This window comes from Cynocephalus volans, chromosome 7, assembly GCF_027409185.1.
Source record: "Cynocephalus volans isolate mCynVol1 chromosome 7, mCynVol1.pri, whole genome shotgun sequence".
Classification (NCBI taxonomy): domain Eukaryota; kingdom Metazoa; phylum Chordata; class Mammalia; order Dermoptera; family Cynocephalidae; genus Cynocephalus; species Cynocephalus volans.
Window position 1 is genome coordinate 100,862,815 of NC_084466.1, and position 18,980 is coordinate 100,881,794.

Below are 18,980 nucleotides of genomic sequence, written 5' to 3' on the forward strand. Positions count from 1 at the left end.
TAAGGGTATATTTAGTCTTGTGAGAAACCACCAAGCTATCTTTCAAAGTGACTGTAACATTTGGCATTCCTACCATAATGAATGAGAGTTCCTGTTGCTTCACATCCTTGCTAGCATTTGGTGTTGTCAGTGTTTTAGATTTTGGCTATTCTAATAGGTGTGTTGTGGTATCTCATTTTAATTTGCAATTCCCGGATGACATGTGATTTTGAACATCTGTTCATATGTCTACTTGCCATCTGTATTTCTTCCTTGCTGAAGTGTTTGTTCAGGTCTTTTGCTTATTTTTAATTTTTAAATTTTATCAGCTGTTTTTTTTTAAAATATTTTTTTTCCATTCTGTGACTTGTCTCATTCTCTTGATAAACTTTTTATTGAAAATTAACCCATATGGAAAAGTGCAGATTCAAAGTTTGATTAATTTTCTAAGTGAACATATTATTGGGCTTTTCAATGTGGTTTCAATTTGCATTTCTTTCATCAGTTAGGTTGAGCATGTTTTTGTATGATTAAGGGCTGTTTCTGTTTCTTTTTGTGTGCTGTCATTTCACATCTTTTATCCACTTTTTGTGTAAATTACTGATTTTTTTTTTTTTTCCTCCCTAGGAAGTCTTTAAAAATTGGGGAGGTTATTCCTACTTACTGTGTGAAATGTAACATTTTTTTCCACATTTTTCTCATTAGCCTTTTAGTTAGTTTGCTTTGCTGTAACAAATGATTTGAATTTCCTCAAATGGCTACATGGAATCTCCTTCTCTTTCCTTAACTCAGGACTTAGCTTAAGTGTCACTGTCTTCCAGAATTCTTTCTAATATCTTTTAGAACTTAAGTATGTCATGTTCCCATAGTGTCTCTTGTATATCTTTATCTTAGCATTTAATCAAAATCCTTATCTCACCTGTTTTTCCACAGACTAAACTTCCTTGAGAGCTGGAACTCTGTTTTATTCGTCTTTGTGTCTAGTGCATGGAGCACAGTAGTGCTTACACAGTAATATTAGCGTTTGATATAAACGATTGTTTATTCTTTGTTTCTTTGATTTTGATGCCTTTGACCTAACATCCATTGCTATCTGGTTTAAATATTCTTTGTTATTGGTGATTCACCCCTCTTGTCATCCTGTCATTTTCTGCTCTTTTCTGCTATTTCCTTTGAGGATTCTTCTGGTGAGCCTCTGCAAAAGATATCAGATCTTGCATATGCTTTACTTCTTTCTGCATAATTAAGATTTATGGGAATGTTTTAATGTAAGCAAATGATGCTTCTAAGTCCTTTTCTTGATTTTTGGGAGAGGACAATGTGTTATATGTTTTCCTCTTTTGTTTTTGTATGTTTCTACAATATAATTTCATAAAAACATATACAAAATATATATAAAAAGAGAGAGATTAGTGTAATGAACTTCAAGGTATGGTCACCAGCCTTAAGAGTATGGACTCAGAGTATGTTAAGGTAAGTAGTTAAAATAATTCATCATTAGAGTTGTACAGATTCCTAGAGGCTATCTTGGGCTAACCTTCCACTCTAAAATGCAAGGTAGTACTCCAGAAACATAAATTTCTGTCTGTGTAGGAGTTTCAACATCCTCAATGCAGTCTGTTCGATTATTGAATAGCTGCATCTACAAAATGAGCTAAAATGTACCTGTGAAGAAACCTTGATCGATCTAGTTTTAACCACTTTCAACATAAGGCTTTTAGTTTATTGAAGGTACTTACTGTAGTTTTCTTATTAAGCTTTAAAAAAAGTTGATTTTAAATGGCATCTTAAAAAAAGCTTGTAGTGGTTCTAGTAAAAAACCTGACAAACACTGCATACCTTAAGGAGACTAGGAAAACAATTTTACTTTCCTTACTGATTTGTCAGTGGCTGCTACTAACAGTCTTATGAAGGGCTGATATTTTCAAGTAGTCTCTGGTTTAAAACTTGAACACATTTTAACCACATACAGAGTTTTTATATCTTCTGATGTCAAAATGGCAGTCCATAAACTGTAACCTATCAGTTATGATCATATTGCCTTTCATTTCTCTACTTAGCATATCTAATAGATGCTTTTTTAATGATACCTGTAAAGAATTTGTTTTCTGTTCAGAAGTTGCCAATTCAGATTATTTCATTAATTTCAGAATCACTCTGTGATAGTATCTGTGTGGGAATATATGTGTCAATTATGATTTTTTTTTGTTAAAAATCAAACAGCCCAAGTTATTTAAATGATTCCTTTTCCTGGATTTTTTATTAGTAATGGTTTTGAATAAAGAATATATTCTGAGAGAATCTTTATGAACCCTTAACTTCTTCCCCAAAATGTTCAGGTCACTTGATAATTCCAAGTTGATTATGACCTATAATGTATTCATCTGTATTTTGCCACAATGAGATTTATGTATGGAACATTTGTTAGATTTTTCAAAATAACGGTATATTTTAGTGTGTTTTTAAGCATTTCTTTGGCTTTTTTGTGTAAATGAAGATTGAATGTATTTTATTCTTAATTGGAAGTTCAAAACTAGAATGTAATGTCTCTCTTCTTGATTTCTGTAGAGCAGGTTGTTGCCCTGGATGCCCAAAATATTGTAGCTGTTTCATGTGGAGAAGCTCATACATTAGCACTAAATGACAAGGGCCAGGTGTATGCTTGGGGTCTCGATTCTGATGGACAACTTGGCCTGCTAGGATCAGAGGAATGTATCAGAGTACCCAGGTAACAAAGGAGACCACAAGAGGTCCTTAACAATATATTATAATAAATTTGCTAATCTAGATCATTCTGCATACTGAGGGCATGTGAGAGTTGACACCAAATTATTTCTCCCCTTTAAGTTTTTAAAGAGTTTATTAGGTAGGATCTTGCTTTTAATTTGGGTTGAGCTATTGATTGGTTGGCTATTTTTTATATATTCTGTATTCTCCATAGTCAATGGAATTTATGCTTGTAAAGAAAAAGGATTGGGAATACCTACTTTATTATAAATTTTCTCTTAATGGGTTAGACTAATTTAAAGTACTAATTCTATCTTGAGTACCTGAAATATTTATTACATATTGGTTAGTTGCATGTTTTTCTCTTTTTTTTAGTCTTTATTAATTTTTATTGAATATGGAAGTCCAGCATGCTTAGGAGTAAGAAGAATTCAGTCACTTTCTACTTTTTACATAGCAGTGACCAAGATTTAATTTATGTTAACCATTATCTGATCTTAGAATTATTTTAAAACTTAAACAATGCCTCATCAGTGTTGTAGTCTTAAAGATTTGCATAGGACATAATCATTATTTTAATATTAAAAACTAACAGCATGAACATACCTAGCTAAAAATATAAAGATCTAAGGAAAAGTATTCAATTTATTTTATATACATAAATAATACACTAATTTGTATGTAGTTTTTAAAATTATACAAATTCTGGCCTCTTTAAACTCTTTTTTCTTTCTTCCTGGTAATAGTGATAGGGACAAAAGAACTCTCCAGGGAACCAAAGTATTATCAAACTAATTTTGGATTTATTACAGGTAGCATATTTTAACACATATTTACGTATTTTGTTTTTAACATTGATAATGTTTGTTTTGGTTTAAAAACTAGGATGTAACTACTAGGATAAGAAAATAGAGCACAGGAACTACTATATTTCAAAACAGGAATTCTTAGTTTGGCGTTTCATATTTCACTTTGGATACATCACATTCACATTTTCCTTACCAAAATTATAACCAAATTCCATAAAACTCCCCCAATTACTTCCCCTTTGTTTCTTCTGCAGTAACAGTTAAATAACAAACATAATTTCTGTTGTGCTTTTGATGTCTCATAATGATGGTGTTGGGAGAAAAAATTTTTTTCCTTAAGCTAAGTATACTGAGTTTTTTTAGTTATTGTCATTTTGATTTCTTTCAGAAGATGGTAGTTTGCAACTAGATGATTATTGGCTAGGTAATATAAAGCATTCATAGAAACATAGTGACCTCATAGTTGACCTATTCTCTACTGCTTTTATTTCCTGTTATAAATAATTGTTGCAGAACAGGATTTTAATTTAAGGTTTTAAAATTTTTGTGTTTTAGGATGAAAAGGGAACTTTAAGTCAGGATTCTCAAATTATGATTCATAGCAAAGGTTTCTAGCTTCCCTTATTTTTACTCTACCAATTTCTTAATTCTCATGCTTAAGTATATTTTTATTGTTGTTCACTTCTGGCATAAAGGAGTTCAGTTCAGTCAGTAATGTATAGGTGAATAGTAAATGGGAAAAAAAGTCATTATAAGGAGAGAATTTTATTACATGAAAATTTTATTTTGAGATTTCTCAATAATAAATTACGTATTTGTGACTTGACTATTTTATGAACCTGGATGAGGACCTGAAAGAGAACTTGAGTCCTTTGGGTTGAAATTTCTCTGTTTTTCTATGTGCTAAGGACCTGTATTAACCTTAAGCTGTTCTACCTTCTCAGTTTTTCAAAATTTTATGGATTGATCTGAATTGTTTTGACACATAGTCAGCCCTCCATGTCTGTGGGTTCTACATCCATGGATTCAACCAACTGTGGATTGAAAATATTCAAGAAAAAAAAATTGCATCTTTACTGAACATGTACAGACCTTTTTTCTTGTTGTTATTCCCTAAAAAATGCAGTGTAACAACTATTTAAATAGCATTTACATTGTATTAGGTATTGCAAGCAATCTAGAGATGATTTAAATAATACAGGAGGATTTGCATAAAGTATATGCAAATAATGTGTGGATTTATATCAGGGACTTGAGCATTCTCACGTTTGGTATCTGTGGGAATTCCTGGAACCACTCCCCCACAGATACGGAGGGGTGACTGTATGCAGTTTTTAATGATGCTATCATGTTTTAAAAGGCTGTTTAGTATTTCAGTAGAGATATATTTTATAAAAGACTGCCAGTGATTGTAAAAAAAATTTTATTACCAATTCACTTTTTAGGTGCAAGGCTTTTTCTAGGGGGCTTAGAGATGTCAACGAGCTTTGTGAATTTTATATACATTAACTGTAAACAGATTTCTAGAAGTTAGTGTTTATAGATTTTCAAAAGAGTAATCAAAAAAGTTAAAATTCACATTGGGCCATGCTTTCTTGACAACAAAATCTATTTTTATGCCAATAGATAAGAGTATGTAAATTAGCAGCGCTTTAAAATCAAAGAAGAATGGGAAATTAGTAATAAACATGTTATATCTGAACCTTACTAGTTTGATTTTTTTCTACTTCTAATTTTGTTTTGTTTTGAAGTTACTACTTCTTGGGGAAAGACTGAAATTATTCAATAGCAGTGGTCTCTGTAGACCTGCATTTCTGGATAGATTTTTAAAATGTAGAATATATATTATACTTCTATATAAAAAAAGGTTAAGCCTGATTTTATTATCTTTTAATTGAATATAAGTGGAAATCCATAATTTTCTATACAAACCTTAGTAAAACAACCGTGGCAATAAAGTTGTAGTTTATTTTTTAAAGTTCCATTTCTTGGACATATGCATTAAAGATTATGGCAGGATGGTATGAGATGATAGTCTTTGTGAATACAGCTGTTTGTGGACTATACAAACGAATTAAACATGTTTGAATTGTCACCTTGGTCAAAAATAAAGTTTATTTTCTTGGCACTTAGTTTTAAACATATTACAATTTCTACTTTATTTTAGCACCTGAAAATTCTAAACATTTTAGATTAAAAAGAAAAAATTAAATATTTCTTAATGGTAGAGACTAGGTCAGTTGTTAGCCTAAATTTTTCAAAATTGAAAAAAGAGTTGGTGTTAAGATTTTTCTTCAATCACTAAAAAAGTTGTGGCTTAATTGGGAAATAGGAAATTGTTAATTGTGTTTTGTTGGCAAAATATTTAATGCTTAGTTCCTCAAATTTTTAATTATATAATGTAAACTTTTCAGTAGTCTTTATTAACATAAGTCACTGAAATTTTGTCTTCAGAAACACTACTGGCAATGCCTGCTTTCTGCCTATATTGCCACTATACATACACTAACTTGGAGAAATAGAAGAATACAATAGTACATATACTCAACAATTAATATGCTTTGGCGGATTCCCTGGAGAGGAGTATATAAATCTTATTTCCAAGTTTATTAACTGTTTTCTTACAAATTTCAAACTGCTTTCAAAATTCATTCAAGAAATGATTCCATTGTTAATGTAGTATTTATACACAATGGAATACTATTCACTCATAAAAAAGTATGAAATCTTTTCATTCACAGCTCATGGATGAGCTTGGAGGACATTGTGTTAAGTGCGATAAGCCAGGCACAGAAAGAGAAATACTGCACGTTCTGACTCATGTGGAAGCTGAAAAATTTGAGTGCATAGAAGTAGAGAGTAGAATGGTGATCAACAGAGGCTGGGAAGAGTAGGGGGTGGGGAGGTTGTGGGAGGTTGTGAGAGGTTGGATAATGGATACAAAATTACAGCTAGACAGGAGGAATAAGATCTAGTGTTCTATGGCACTGTGTAGGGTGATTATAATCAACAGTAATTTATTGTATACTTTCAATTAGCTAGAAGAGAGGATTGTGAATGTTCCCAACACAAAGAAATGATAATGTTTGAGGTAATGGGAGGGAAAATAGTGGTTGCCAGGGTTTCTCCGGAGAAGGGACACAGAGAGGGATGAATAGGTAGAGCACCAAGGATTTTTAGGGCAGTGAAACTATTCTGTATGGTACTGTAATGGTGAGTACATTACATAGTGCACTTGGCAAAACCCATGGAACTGTATAACAGAGTGAACCCTAATTGTTAGTAATAATATATCAATATTGGTTCATAATTGTAACATTAGTACCACACTAATGTAAGGTGTTAATAATAGGAGAAATTGTGTATGTGAAGTGGTGATGGTATCTACTCAATTTTTCTTTTTCTTTTTTGTTTTTGGTGGCTGGCCACTACGGGGATCTAAACCTTTGGCCTTGATCAATTTTTCTAACACCAAAAACTGTTATAAAAATGAAGTCAATTACTTTAAAAAAAAAGAAAGAAAAGAAAGAAAAGAACACATACCAAAAACTCCCCCCCCCCCAAATTCAGTTCTTTGTAATGAATCATATTAGTGATGTAATAGTCATTTAAAATATTGGACATACTCTAAACTTTAGAGAGTTATTTTAAATTTATAAGAAATATAGAATGTTCGCTCTAGAGGTCTGAATTCTGATTTTCTTTTCATAGATTTGATTAGGAATCTATATTTTGCGTGCATGTGTATATATGAGGAGTCTTGAAAAAGTTCATGGAAAGATTTGTTTTATCTTTTAACTCCCTTTTTCTACGAACTTTTTGAAGTACCCTCGTATATTTTTTTAATTTTACAAAATTTATTTTGGCTTATTTTGCTTTTCTGTTATGTGCATTAGAATCCTTTAAAAAACAAAGCGATTAAGCATTTTCATTATTCTTTTCACTTGACAAGAGAGATTACTTTTGATGAATTCTACAAAATTCCATTTAATTATTTTCTAATTTGTTATGTCTTTAGGAAAAATGGAACATGGGAAAACCGTATTGTAAATTAATTGTTACCATTTGTAGTATTTTTCTTTCTTTTATTCCTGAAAGCTAAAAAATCAAAGAAAGAAAATAAAGCAAACACCCCTCCCAATCTGTTCATAAACTACATGAAGATGAAAAGATATAATTTTTTCTTTAACACAGTAATGCCAAAGAAGAATATATTTCCTAGTCTCTGTAGTAGTTATAGCTCAAGAAATTAGCATTTATGTTATATTCCAAGTCTTAGGATAGTATTTTGGAAAGGAGAGTCACTGAGTATAAATTGCTATGCAGATTTACAAGTTTTTGAACAAACTTTATGCTAATTGAATACTAAAGCCTCCAAGACTTCACAAATTCATTTATCCTTTAACACTGTATTCATTGCATACTATTTGTCTGGCACTATGGTAGGTGTTAGGGATTCTCATGAGTTAAAGACATATAGTCTGCCTTCACACAGCTTATTGTTTAGCGGAGGAGACAAACAGTAAATGAATAAGTACATTAATAATTAGTAGTGATAAATGCTGTGAAAGAAAAAAAATAAGATGCTATGAGAAAAGTAGTATTTTGAAATGTTTTACTTAGTCTTACAAATCGGACTTGATACCTGGAGTAGTTGTTTTTTCCAAAATATTTAATATAGTGAACAGATCAATGTATAGTGTGCCTAGTATGCATAATCAGTAATAGTAAGTGTTTAGTAACTTCAGCACAGTTGTACATATCCATGTGTTTTTTATTTCTAACTCTTTTTGCATTGCCAGTGTTTGACTTTGTTATTGTAGAAAAATGGCATTTTATGTTTGAAAATTTGAAGGTACATTGAATCCTCCTAATTTGTTGAATTGTACTAAATTGTAGCAGTACGAATCTCAGGTTTTGTAGTTAAGATCCTAAATCCACTAAATAAAAATATTTTTAATATACCAATATGGAATTAGAGTAACTCTCCTTTTTCCTGCTCAAAATTTGGTTTGTTGAAGCTGCCTCCCGAAAATCATGGGTATCGACACTCTGGTCAGAACTTGCTCCGGACTCTCATATGGCAGAATCAGGTCAGGTGGCAGTATCAGGTAAAGGGAAATAAGAAACATTATGTTCCCATCTCCCCCTTTTTTTTTCTTGAAAAGAATGAACAAGTGCATAAGAAGATGCTGGGATGGTTAATGCACAAAGTTAATTGATTTTTATAATGTTTTTAAAATTAGCCTTTGCTTTACTGCAGTGTAATTCTAAAGGCTAAAAAGAATGGAAAATAAATAAAAAATCATAAGACCAAAATATAAGATGGCAGAAAATAAGACCTAACACATCAGTGATCATCAGAAGTGTAAACTGATTAAATTTCCCTAGTAAAAAAATTTAATTGAATATCACTTATTTAGATGTAAAACAAAAAGGTAGACTAAAGGAATCGGTTTTATAACGTGTAAATTGGTAGAACAACATGATAGGAATCACTGTTGGTTCTTAAAGAACCTGATAGAGGGGAACATATATTAAATGAGGCAAAACACCGTTTTAGACAAATTAGATGATTACTGCCAAGTTTCACACTCCAAGCTAAAGTTTTTAAAAACTTTTTTTCATAATAGAAAGCATCTGAATTATCAGAGCACTCTGAGGAGTATCTGAGGTGTGAGCATAGTTCACTTTGCTTAAATGTCTTTCCAAGGTGTTTTCTCCACACCTTTTATTTTTTCACATCTAGATATTGTTTACAGATTTTAGCATACAGTTTTGGTAAACTGGGCTTGTATGAAAAAAAATAGCATGACCTGCTAGGTCAGTAAAAAACTATTTGAATATGGAGGTGGTCACTAAATAGTATAACTATAAAGCATTCAAGATACATTTGTTAAATGGAATCAACTGATTCTGATCTCTCTTCTTATGTTCTAGAAATATTAAAAGTTTGTCAGATATCCAGATAGTACAAGTTGCTTGCGGTTATTATCATTCACTTGCACTTTCTAAAGGTGAGTATTTTCTTTCCCTGTTTCAGTTTTATTATCTGGTACTTTAATTGAGCAGAAAGTCCTCAAACTTTGTTCTTCTTTTTCCGAAATTGCCCTGGTTGTTCTTGATTCTTTTCATTTCCATTGAAATTTAAGAACTAGCTTGTCAGTTTTCACACACACAGAAAGAAACTGTGGGGTTTTTGATTGGGATTGCATTGTCTCTATAAATCAATTTAAAGAAATTTTTTAACGATATTGAGTCTTTCAATTCTTAAATGTGGTATATCCTTTCATTTATTTGTCTCCTTTTAATTTTTCTCATTAGTGTTTTATGTGGAGAGGTCTTATATATCTTTTATTATATTTTTCTGTATATATTTGATTTTTTGTTGTTGTGGATGGTGTCTTTTAAAAATTATATTTATTATATAGACATGAAATTGATTTTTGTGTTTAATTGTATATTAATCAATTGAAAGCTGTTCTTTAATAGCTGGGGAAGATTGTTTCCCCAATCTTATTTAATCTCACAAATAAACTTTTTATGAATAAAAACAGAGAAAGGCGAATATCCTATTAGCTTTGTTGCATTTCCTCTCTTAGTGATTTAACTTTTTCATATGTCAGCAGTTTTTACCATTTAAAAAAACAAGTTTCAGTGGCTCCGTTATTATTATTGTTATTTTAGTTCAGTAAATGTCTATGGAGTCCTAGTATAAATAATACAATAGGCTAGAACTGTAGGCAAACAGATAAATTAAGGGACAGTTTTAGGTGGGAAAAAAAGAGACAGTTTTAGGGATCATACAGTTTAGTGGAAAAGCAAATGTCCAAATAAATAATTTTGGTTGGGGCAGAAAAGAATACTCTTTTGGTCAAGATTAAAGTAAAATGCTGTGGGAATGAAGAAAACAGTGTAATTAGTTCTAATTGATAGAATTAGTAACAATAAGGAGGGGATGGTATTCAATGCAAGATTTGAAGGATGAGTAGAATTCATATTAAAAATTGGAGAAATGTCCAGAAGTGGCTGGGGGAAATGTTGAAGAGTGGCTAAGGAGATAGTACTAGAGGCACAAAGTCAAGAAAATGGTGTGTTTGAGTACTGGCATGTAGTTTTATGTAGATATTGTGAGGGCATGGGAGATATATTCATACTTCAGTTGAGACTGAAGTGAAGATAGAAATCTGTTACAAAGGGCCTTAAATGTCTCATTAAGGAATTTGGACTTCTGTAGGTAGTGGGGAGCCTTGCATCTTTGTGTATTCTTTGTTGTTGCTTTGCTAGCTACTCTTTTTTTGGTAGGTAGATCCAACATAAATTGAAACCCAAAGGTATTACTAATGAGGACAATTTACTCTCTTGACTATTTTTTCACCTTGCTTCGCTTTATGCTTTAGGTATTGTCTTACTCATTTAACAAACATTTGTTTTGTGTACTTACTATGAACTGGGCACACTACAGTGTACAACATGGGGGTCTTCGGAAAGCTCATGGAAAGATTAGTATTACCTTTTAATTCTATTTTCCCATGAACTTTTTGAAGTACTCTCATATATAGAAATGTCTGCTTATATGTGCATAGAACATTTCTGGAAGGACTTACCAGTAATTGGTAAGACTGGTTGTCTCTTGGAAGAGGAACCAGGGATCTAATTTTTTGGAGGGAAGCTTACTTTTAAGTGTGTACTATTTTGTAATATGAATTTTTAAAAATGGGTTATTAGTGTGTCAGTTATTAGTTTCGTGCCAGTTGTTGGTTAAATAAAAATAAATGAAAAGATGTCTAAAGTTGCAAAATAAGGTGGCAGTTGGGGAGCAAAGGGAACAGCAGGGAAAACTATTGTAAGAACCAGGTAAAATGGTGAGGAATGGATCTATTTGCCGTACTCTTCTTTCCTTTTTTTAAAAAAATTTGTGTGTGTGGCTGGCTGGTATGGGGATCCGAACCGTGGACCTTGATGTTTTAACACCATGCTTTAACCAACTGAGCTAACCCCTTCTGCCCCCTGCCATATTTTTCTTTAGAAAGAAAACTATATATGACTTGGTGATACATGATTTATAAGTGATAGATGGTTTAAAGAGGTATATTGCTCAGGAGTGGTCTGGGCTATTGATACAATTTTGAATGTGATCAGCATATAGTTGATAACTGAAGCCTTGAGCTTGGGTGACTGCCTCTTGGGAGTAAGTATAGTGTAAATGTGAGACTTGAGGAGTATTAAAAAGAGACATTTCTTTGTTGAGGCGCATAAGAAAATGAGATTACCCTTAATTATGTTACTCACATATTCATCACGGTAGTCAATCAAACTTAAAGTGTACTAATACAAAATGTTCTTCTAGGTAGCATTGTGTTTCCATATACAAAATAAACTTAATTGCTAAAAAGAAGAATATGTTTTCCATCTGACGAGAGGAAGAATGTCCCAAAATAACAGATGATCTTCAAATGAAATTTTTTGTATGTGAGGAAAAACGTTATGATTTTTATTTTACAGCAAGTGAAGTCTTCTGTTGGGGACAGAATAAATATGGCCAATTGGGTTTAGGCATTGACTGTAAAAAGCAAACTTCACCACAGCTGATTAAGTCTTTGCTTGGAATCCCATTCATGCAAGTTGCAGCAGGAGGAGCCCATAGTTTTGTGCTCACCCTTTCCGGAGCTATCTTTGGATGGGGACGCAACAAGTTTGGTCAGCTAGGTCTTAATGATGAAAATGGTAAGTTCTCATTAGTTATAGTTTAAATGTACTTTTTAAAAGAGATGCTCTTTTGAGATGGATCATTGATTCTTCATGTTAGAGAGAAATGTACCCATGTCTTCTCCAGTATAGAGGTAGGAGTGAGATGTTAATTTAAAAATTTCGTTTGATAATAATTTTTTTTTTTTGGCAGGGGGGTATAAAGGCAAGAAAAATCCTTCTATCATAAAATAAACTATAGAAAGTATATATGAACAAAATCTTTATTGTTGGATGTTCATTAAAAGATAATTGAAAAACATTACTTCAGATTAGTAACCAGAGTTGTTCCATTATTGGCCATCAACAGCAGAAAGAAACTGTAAAATTATTCTGGGACAGTAACATGAAGTGTCAATTTATTTGATTTTTTTCAAGGAAATATTTAAATGATCTGGGTTTTAAAATTAATTTTTGGTTGGGTTCACTTTTAATAACACTGATGCTAGAGTATTGAAACTAAACATTTTGAATTTTGAAAAATAACTATTGAAACAAGTTGAGGTCTTGGAACTGCTTTTTTGTAACTGTTAGGTCGAATGCCAATATTTGACCTACGAAAACTGTAATTTCATAATTGTAATGACTGAAATGGAAAAAAGTGAGTTGTTGATCTAGTAACAACTGGTAGTGATAAGCGAACAATACTTTCAGAAAGAATGAAAGAATATTTTGTTCTGTGAAAAATACGTCAGATTAGGGCATTATATATCTTCTGCTACAAAGTAGCAGAAAGTACAATTTTCAGGATTTTAAGTAGGATTCTGTCAGCATAATTATCATGGAATGAATATAAAGAAAGACGTGTGTATATAGAGAATTTGAAGCAGTTAAATAGATTTGAAATTCCTTGATTGCTGAGTCCTGTGCAGATTGGCATATAGGCTGTTTAACATTTAACTCTTTAAATCTCTCCTTTATTACAGTAGCATGGGTAGATAGGCCTGGGAACTCAACTTAATAGGCTTGTACTGCAAAATAATTGAATCATAGTTAAAATTATTTAGGCATCATTGTCTTCTGAGCTTGGGAAGCTGTACAGGAAACACATTTTAGAAGAATTTTAATTTTAAAAATACTGTTAACATCTCTTGTTGGAATTTTCAGATAGGTATGTTCCTAATTTGCTAAAGTCACTAAGATCTCAGAAAATAGTTTATGTTTGTTGTGGAGAAGATCATACTGCTGCGCTAACCAAGGTATTGTACTTCCAAAACTTCTTTATTAGTACTTATAATAGTCCTTCTGTAATTAGTGAATGCTTGTATAATATCTACATTTAAAATTGAGTATTATTGATGTTTCAAAAATAATTTATCATGGAAAAAAGGCCTAGATTATTATTTAGTCTTGAAAATAATTTACCTTAATTTTCAACTTTGTTTTATGTTATGAAATGTAAGTTGTGATATACTATTACATGTGATGATAATATATATTATTGAGTTTCTCAGCTTCATATGAAATACTGCCTAAATCATATCTCGAATAAAATGATTCCATTTTAGTTCACCAGACTTGCTGTGCTGTATGTATCAATCCCATTTATATTGTATAGCTATGCCTAATTTGGATTTAGCTTCCATTGGGCTTATAAATATTTCATAATGAATTATTGAAGAGACTGAATCTCTCTGTTATTCATAGGCCAATTAGTGTACAAGCAATTATAGTGAGCTTTCATCAGTCTTGTCAGTGGCTTTAACTCACTTTCTTGGATATGTGCCAGTTTGGTATCAGTATTGCTTAGTTCTCTAGTGACTAGAAGTTAAATGAAGATGAAAACATTCAACTAACCTTAGCTGGAGAATTATTTTTTGTAGTTATATTAATGTAAAGGAAATGGCAAGTTACTCATTGGCCAAATTAAAAAATTAATGTTTTTGCTACTTTATTTTTCTTTGTCCTACATAGTAGATAAAATTGGTAAGATGAAATTAAACTTCTGATCATATTTTAACATTCTGCACTCTTACTCCCATATTGGGGATTTTAGCACGACAAGAGTTATTCCTAGTTATTGTCAAATATAGTGAACTCAAGGCAATTAAAAAATATAATGACCAATTATAAAAGTTAACTTTTTAAATATTTTGTATCACTTGCCTTTTAGTAAGGAAATTTTACTGTACCTGCCAATCTCATTACCATATTTTATTGATTTTTCGCATTCAGATTGCAATTGTAATCACTAAAGTTTTATGTAATTGTGTTGGCAAATTACAAATTTTAGTCATTCTCTTCTGACATTAGTATTTGGAAGAAATAAGGCTATGTAGAAACAACAGTAAAAATATTTTATATTAAAATGCAAAAATATTTTGTATGGTATTCCAGAAACTAATTTTGTGGTAGAAAGAGTAACGATGTTAATGCTTTTCAAATAACCACTCATTTTAATGTCCCAGGATAAGTAACTATTTTTATCTGTTGAGTTTTTAAAAATGCTGATTCTATTAATCTTTTGTATTCTCTCTCAGAAGACAGTAGCTGGTGATATTTGTTCACTGGAGTTTTTGTATACATTACTTTTAGTGGAATCAGATAGTTTTAAATATCCCAAAAGTGAAATATTTTATTTTCCCTTCATTTAGTTAGATTATACATTCCATATTCATGTGTCTTTTTGCTTTTCTGGAAGAATTTCTTGCAAATAGATTAGGATTGCTTTATGAAGCAATTTCCTTGTGCAAGACCTATATTAGGAAACTACATTAAGGGAACTACATTAGGAAAGATTTAAAAACTGACTCTTTAAAAATAGAATAAGTTGAAAGACATGCCATATTAACAGATTTGAGAACATCACCATAAAGATGTCAAATTTTTTCAAGTTCAAGTTCACTTGCAAATTTATTATGTAAATCACATATAGATATATCTTTTGACTTAACAATTCCACTTTTAAGAATCTACTCCAGGGCTCACTCAGAGCGCGGGGCACCAAGATGTCAAGGGTTCAGATCCCTGTACTGGCCAGCTGCTGAATAAAAAAAGAATCTCCCCCAAAGATAGTAAATTATGTATGCACAAGGCCATTTGTTGTGGCATTATTTTAATAGCAAAATACTGGAAGAAATCCAAATGTCAGCATAGTTGAATAAATTGTGGTATGTCCGTCAAGTGCAGTACAGTAAACTGTAAAACTGAATGAGGAAGATCTTTATTTTATCCTGTGGGATGATCTCCAGGCTATATTAAGTAAAAAGAGCAAGGTACAGAACAGCTGTCTTTTGTGTCAGGAAGTAAAATATGAACATATTGCATCTATTTATATTTTTAACAATTGTATAATAAATTTAAAATTAATAGCTAGAACAAATGTATCTTGCCTTACAGTTTTGACTTTGGTATCTAGAAATGATTATACATAATAAAACAACAAAATTTTATGTATAGATATGCCATATCTCTATATAAAAATTATGTAGATTTATATATTTAATTTTTTAAAAATGGGAAACAAGTTAGTGGCACATCTACACAAAAAAGAATTATTTTAGGTGATTTAAAAATAGTATTTCACTGTGCATCACTAGAGAGAAACCCACTAAGGATAAAGCTAATCCACAAAGGAATCTTAAACTGTATTCTGTAGTCGTATTGTTAGTAGTAAAATTGGTATTATTGTTTTCAATATATTACACATATATTAGGATAAAGCAAATTAGTTGTTTCACTGTCATTAGAAACTATAATTTTCAGCTTAAGAAAAAGGACCTAAGTATAAAACTGTAGGAACTGAATTAAGTTAAAACTCTGTGATTTTTACTTTGAATCACTAGTATGAACTCTTATTTTTCTCCTGAAAATAATGTTGGGTGTTTTTTGAAATGGCCTAGAACTGATGAACCATGTGCAATCTAGAAGCAATGAGCAGCCCTTGATTATTGCCAGTTCTTCATTAAAAGGAACTAGGGCTTCTTAGAGAAGGGTCTGATCCCATGTCTGGGGCAAAAAAAAAAAATGTGTAAGAAGAACACTCTTGGGCATTTTGTGGTTAATTAAAAAGCAAAGACTACTAGGGCAGCTTCCTGTCAGAAGGGCAACTTGAAGGAGCTTTCACTGAATATCAAAAAGAAATAATGGGCTGGCCGGTTGCTAGTTGGTTAAAGGGCAGCATTATAACACCAAGATCAAGGGTTCGGATCCCCATACCGGCCAGCTGCCCCTCCTCCCCAAATGACTGTAAAAAAAGGAAATATATAAAGATTAATGAGTTTATAGCCATCTTCCTCTCCCCCAAATTGATATAAGCAAAGTTCATTACTTACCTTTGGAAGTTACTAGGACAACAACTCATTTTGCAGAAAATTGGTAAATAATGAGAAAGAATCAAGCACTTATCCTGTCTTTCATTTGCAAATTGTATTTCAGGGTAATTTAATAGTTGATGAAGAATTCCAACTAATAAATTTCAAAGAAATGATTAAATTAGAAAATCACTATTTTGCACTCCCTGATTAAATAATGGATCTAAGCAAAGAATATTAAGTTTAATAGGGATGGATTAGGCCTGACACACTTTGACCCACTTATTTTTAACATCACCAACTAGGCATATGCTTTGTGACATGATGCAAGAAAGTCATCAGGAAAACTTAAACATGGCCTAGTTATTAGATAATATTAAGAAATGTTAGTATTAATTTTGTGAGTGTTATAATAGTATTGTGGTTATATATTTTTATCTGTTAGAAGTTTATGCCATTGAAAATACATACATATTTATGGGTGAGATGATTTGACAACCACAGTTGCTTTAAAGTACTCTAGTGCTTTTCTTGTTTTTGTGTTAAAGTACCCAGAAAAGGGGGGAGGGGGATGGGCACAAAAGAAGCAAGATAACCAACCTTTTACCCTTTTACCAGTTATTGAAACTGAGTGATGGTTGTATAATTTATTATGTTTTCTGTTTACTTTTGTCTGTGTGTTTGAAATTTTCTATGATAAAAAGTTTTAAAAAGAAAAATCAGTTTCTTTATATAGCAATATGTATAAGTACTTATGCTATTAAATAATGAAAGCAAGATATAAAATTGTTTTTATAACTATACCTATGAAGAATAGCATTTGAACCAAAAAATACTAATTGTGGTTGTGTTAGTTTGTCATCATGGATTGTTTTTCTTTTTTTAAAATACATAACTGCTATTCCAGTTATGTGTTTTTATAATAAATTTTTTTTGAAGATCATCTCTATATTATTGCAAGTATATGCTAAAAATTGCTATATCTTTGCACTCTGGTTACGTTTACTCTTTTTGCAGAGCTTTTATGTTCAATGCCTAACTAGCTTGAAAACTGAACAGGACACCCATTTATAAATGTGTGCTTGGAATTCAACAAAGTGTAATGATTATGAAAGGCAAATGCAAGTAAATAATTATTAGTATCTCTTTAATGATGACTTCAACTAAATATTTTATAATGTTGAAAGCATCATTAAATACTTAAAAATACTCGTGAAAATATTTAGTATTCAACTTAGAGTTCTTTTGGCTTTAAGACGTTTATCCTTGAAAGGGTCTACTATCATTTGTTTGTTAAATTACGAAGACAATAGAAGAGAAAAAAATAGTTCATATTAAAGAACAACTTATTTTCCTGAAGATCAATTATTTTCTTTTATCAGGACTTCTAATGATAAGGGGTTTTATCTTTTTTTTTTTTTTTTTTTTTTTTTAGGAAGGTGGAGTGTTTACTTTTGGAGCTGGAGGGTATGGTCAGTTGGGTCATAATTCTACCAGTCATGAAATAAACCCAAGGAAAGTTTTTGAACTTATGGGAAGCATTGTTACTCAGATTGCTTGTGGAAGGTAAGCTATTGTATAAAAGAATATTTTGGTTTCTGTACTACAGTTTTTTAGCGATTGGGGATTTAGTAATAGGAGGTTAAACATTCTCCCCAAAATGCCTAATTTGCTGTTGAGGAGTCATAGTAACAGGAGAAACATCTTTTTTTTATTCATTGTTTTACCTATCTCTGCTTGAAACAAAATTTATCTGAGGTAAGATGTTAATAATGTATATGTAATATTTATTGTATTTGGCATCACACTTAAAAGGGAAGCTGTGGATCCCCTTTTTTTCTTTTTCATTTCTCCCTTATTTTTCCTTAAGGGATGAGGAAACTGACCAATTAATTAAGACAAGATTAGTTAGTAGGTGGTAAAAGTTTAATTGGTATGCTGGTCTCCTGATTCCCAGTTCTTAGGAGTAAATAGAAGAGTCTTTGAAATTGAGCTTCATCTTTGGGGGAATTAAATTGGGCAGACTCCTAAGTTGCAAAATGTACTGTTCTTGACCGCTAAACTTAATTTTGACCACCTAGCTTAATGTTTTCCATCTTGTGTGTATCCCTATACAATATAGTTTAGTTTATTAGCAACTATTAACTTCAAACATGGAATCACTGTAGGTATTGCTGACTCTTTTTTTTCCTCTTAATATCATGCTTGTCTGATTTGTGTATAGTTATGGTTCTCCATCATTAGATCTCATTACTGTGTTTTGTTCAGTTATGTGTATATAATAATTAATTTATTCTATTGCTGATGGATGTTTTGGTGTATTCAGTTTTTGGCAGTTAGCAAATTGTTGCTTTGAACATTTGTTATATGGTATACATAAACTTTCATATACACTTAGAATTGAATTGCTGGGTTATAGAGGATATTTAACTTGAAGTTTGCCTCTTAATGTCACCGTATTTTT

General features: G+C 31.4%; 1 protein-coding gene across 3 annotated transcripts in view; it reads left to right on the forward strand.

Annotated features, from left to right (window-relative positions):
• Positions 1-18,980, forward strand: part of HERC4 (HECT and RLD domain containing E3 ubiquitin protein ligase 4) — a 123,443-nt gene that overhangs the window by 37,005 nt on the left and 67,458 nt on the right. For all 3 annotated transcript variants that reach the window (XM_063103556.1, XM_063103555.1, XM_063103557.1), the window contains 5 exons: positions 2,548-2,707; positions 9,456-9,532; positions 12,021-12,242; positions 13,371-13,462; positions 17,952-18,082. In XM_063103556.1, the coding sequence (XP_062959626.1) occupies positions 2,548-2,707; positions 9,456-9,532; positions 12,021-12,242; positions 13,371-13,462; positions 17,952-18,082 (682 nt within the window). The remainder of the gene's footprint in view (positions 1-2,547; positions 2,708-9,455; positions 9,533-12,020; positions 12,243-13,370; positions 13,463-17,951; positions 18,083-18,980) is intronic.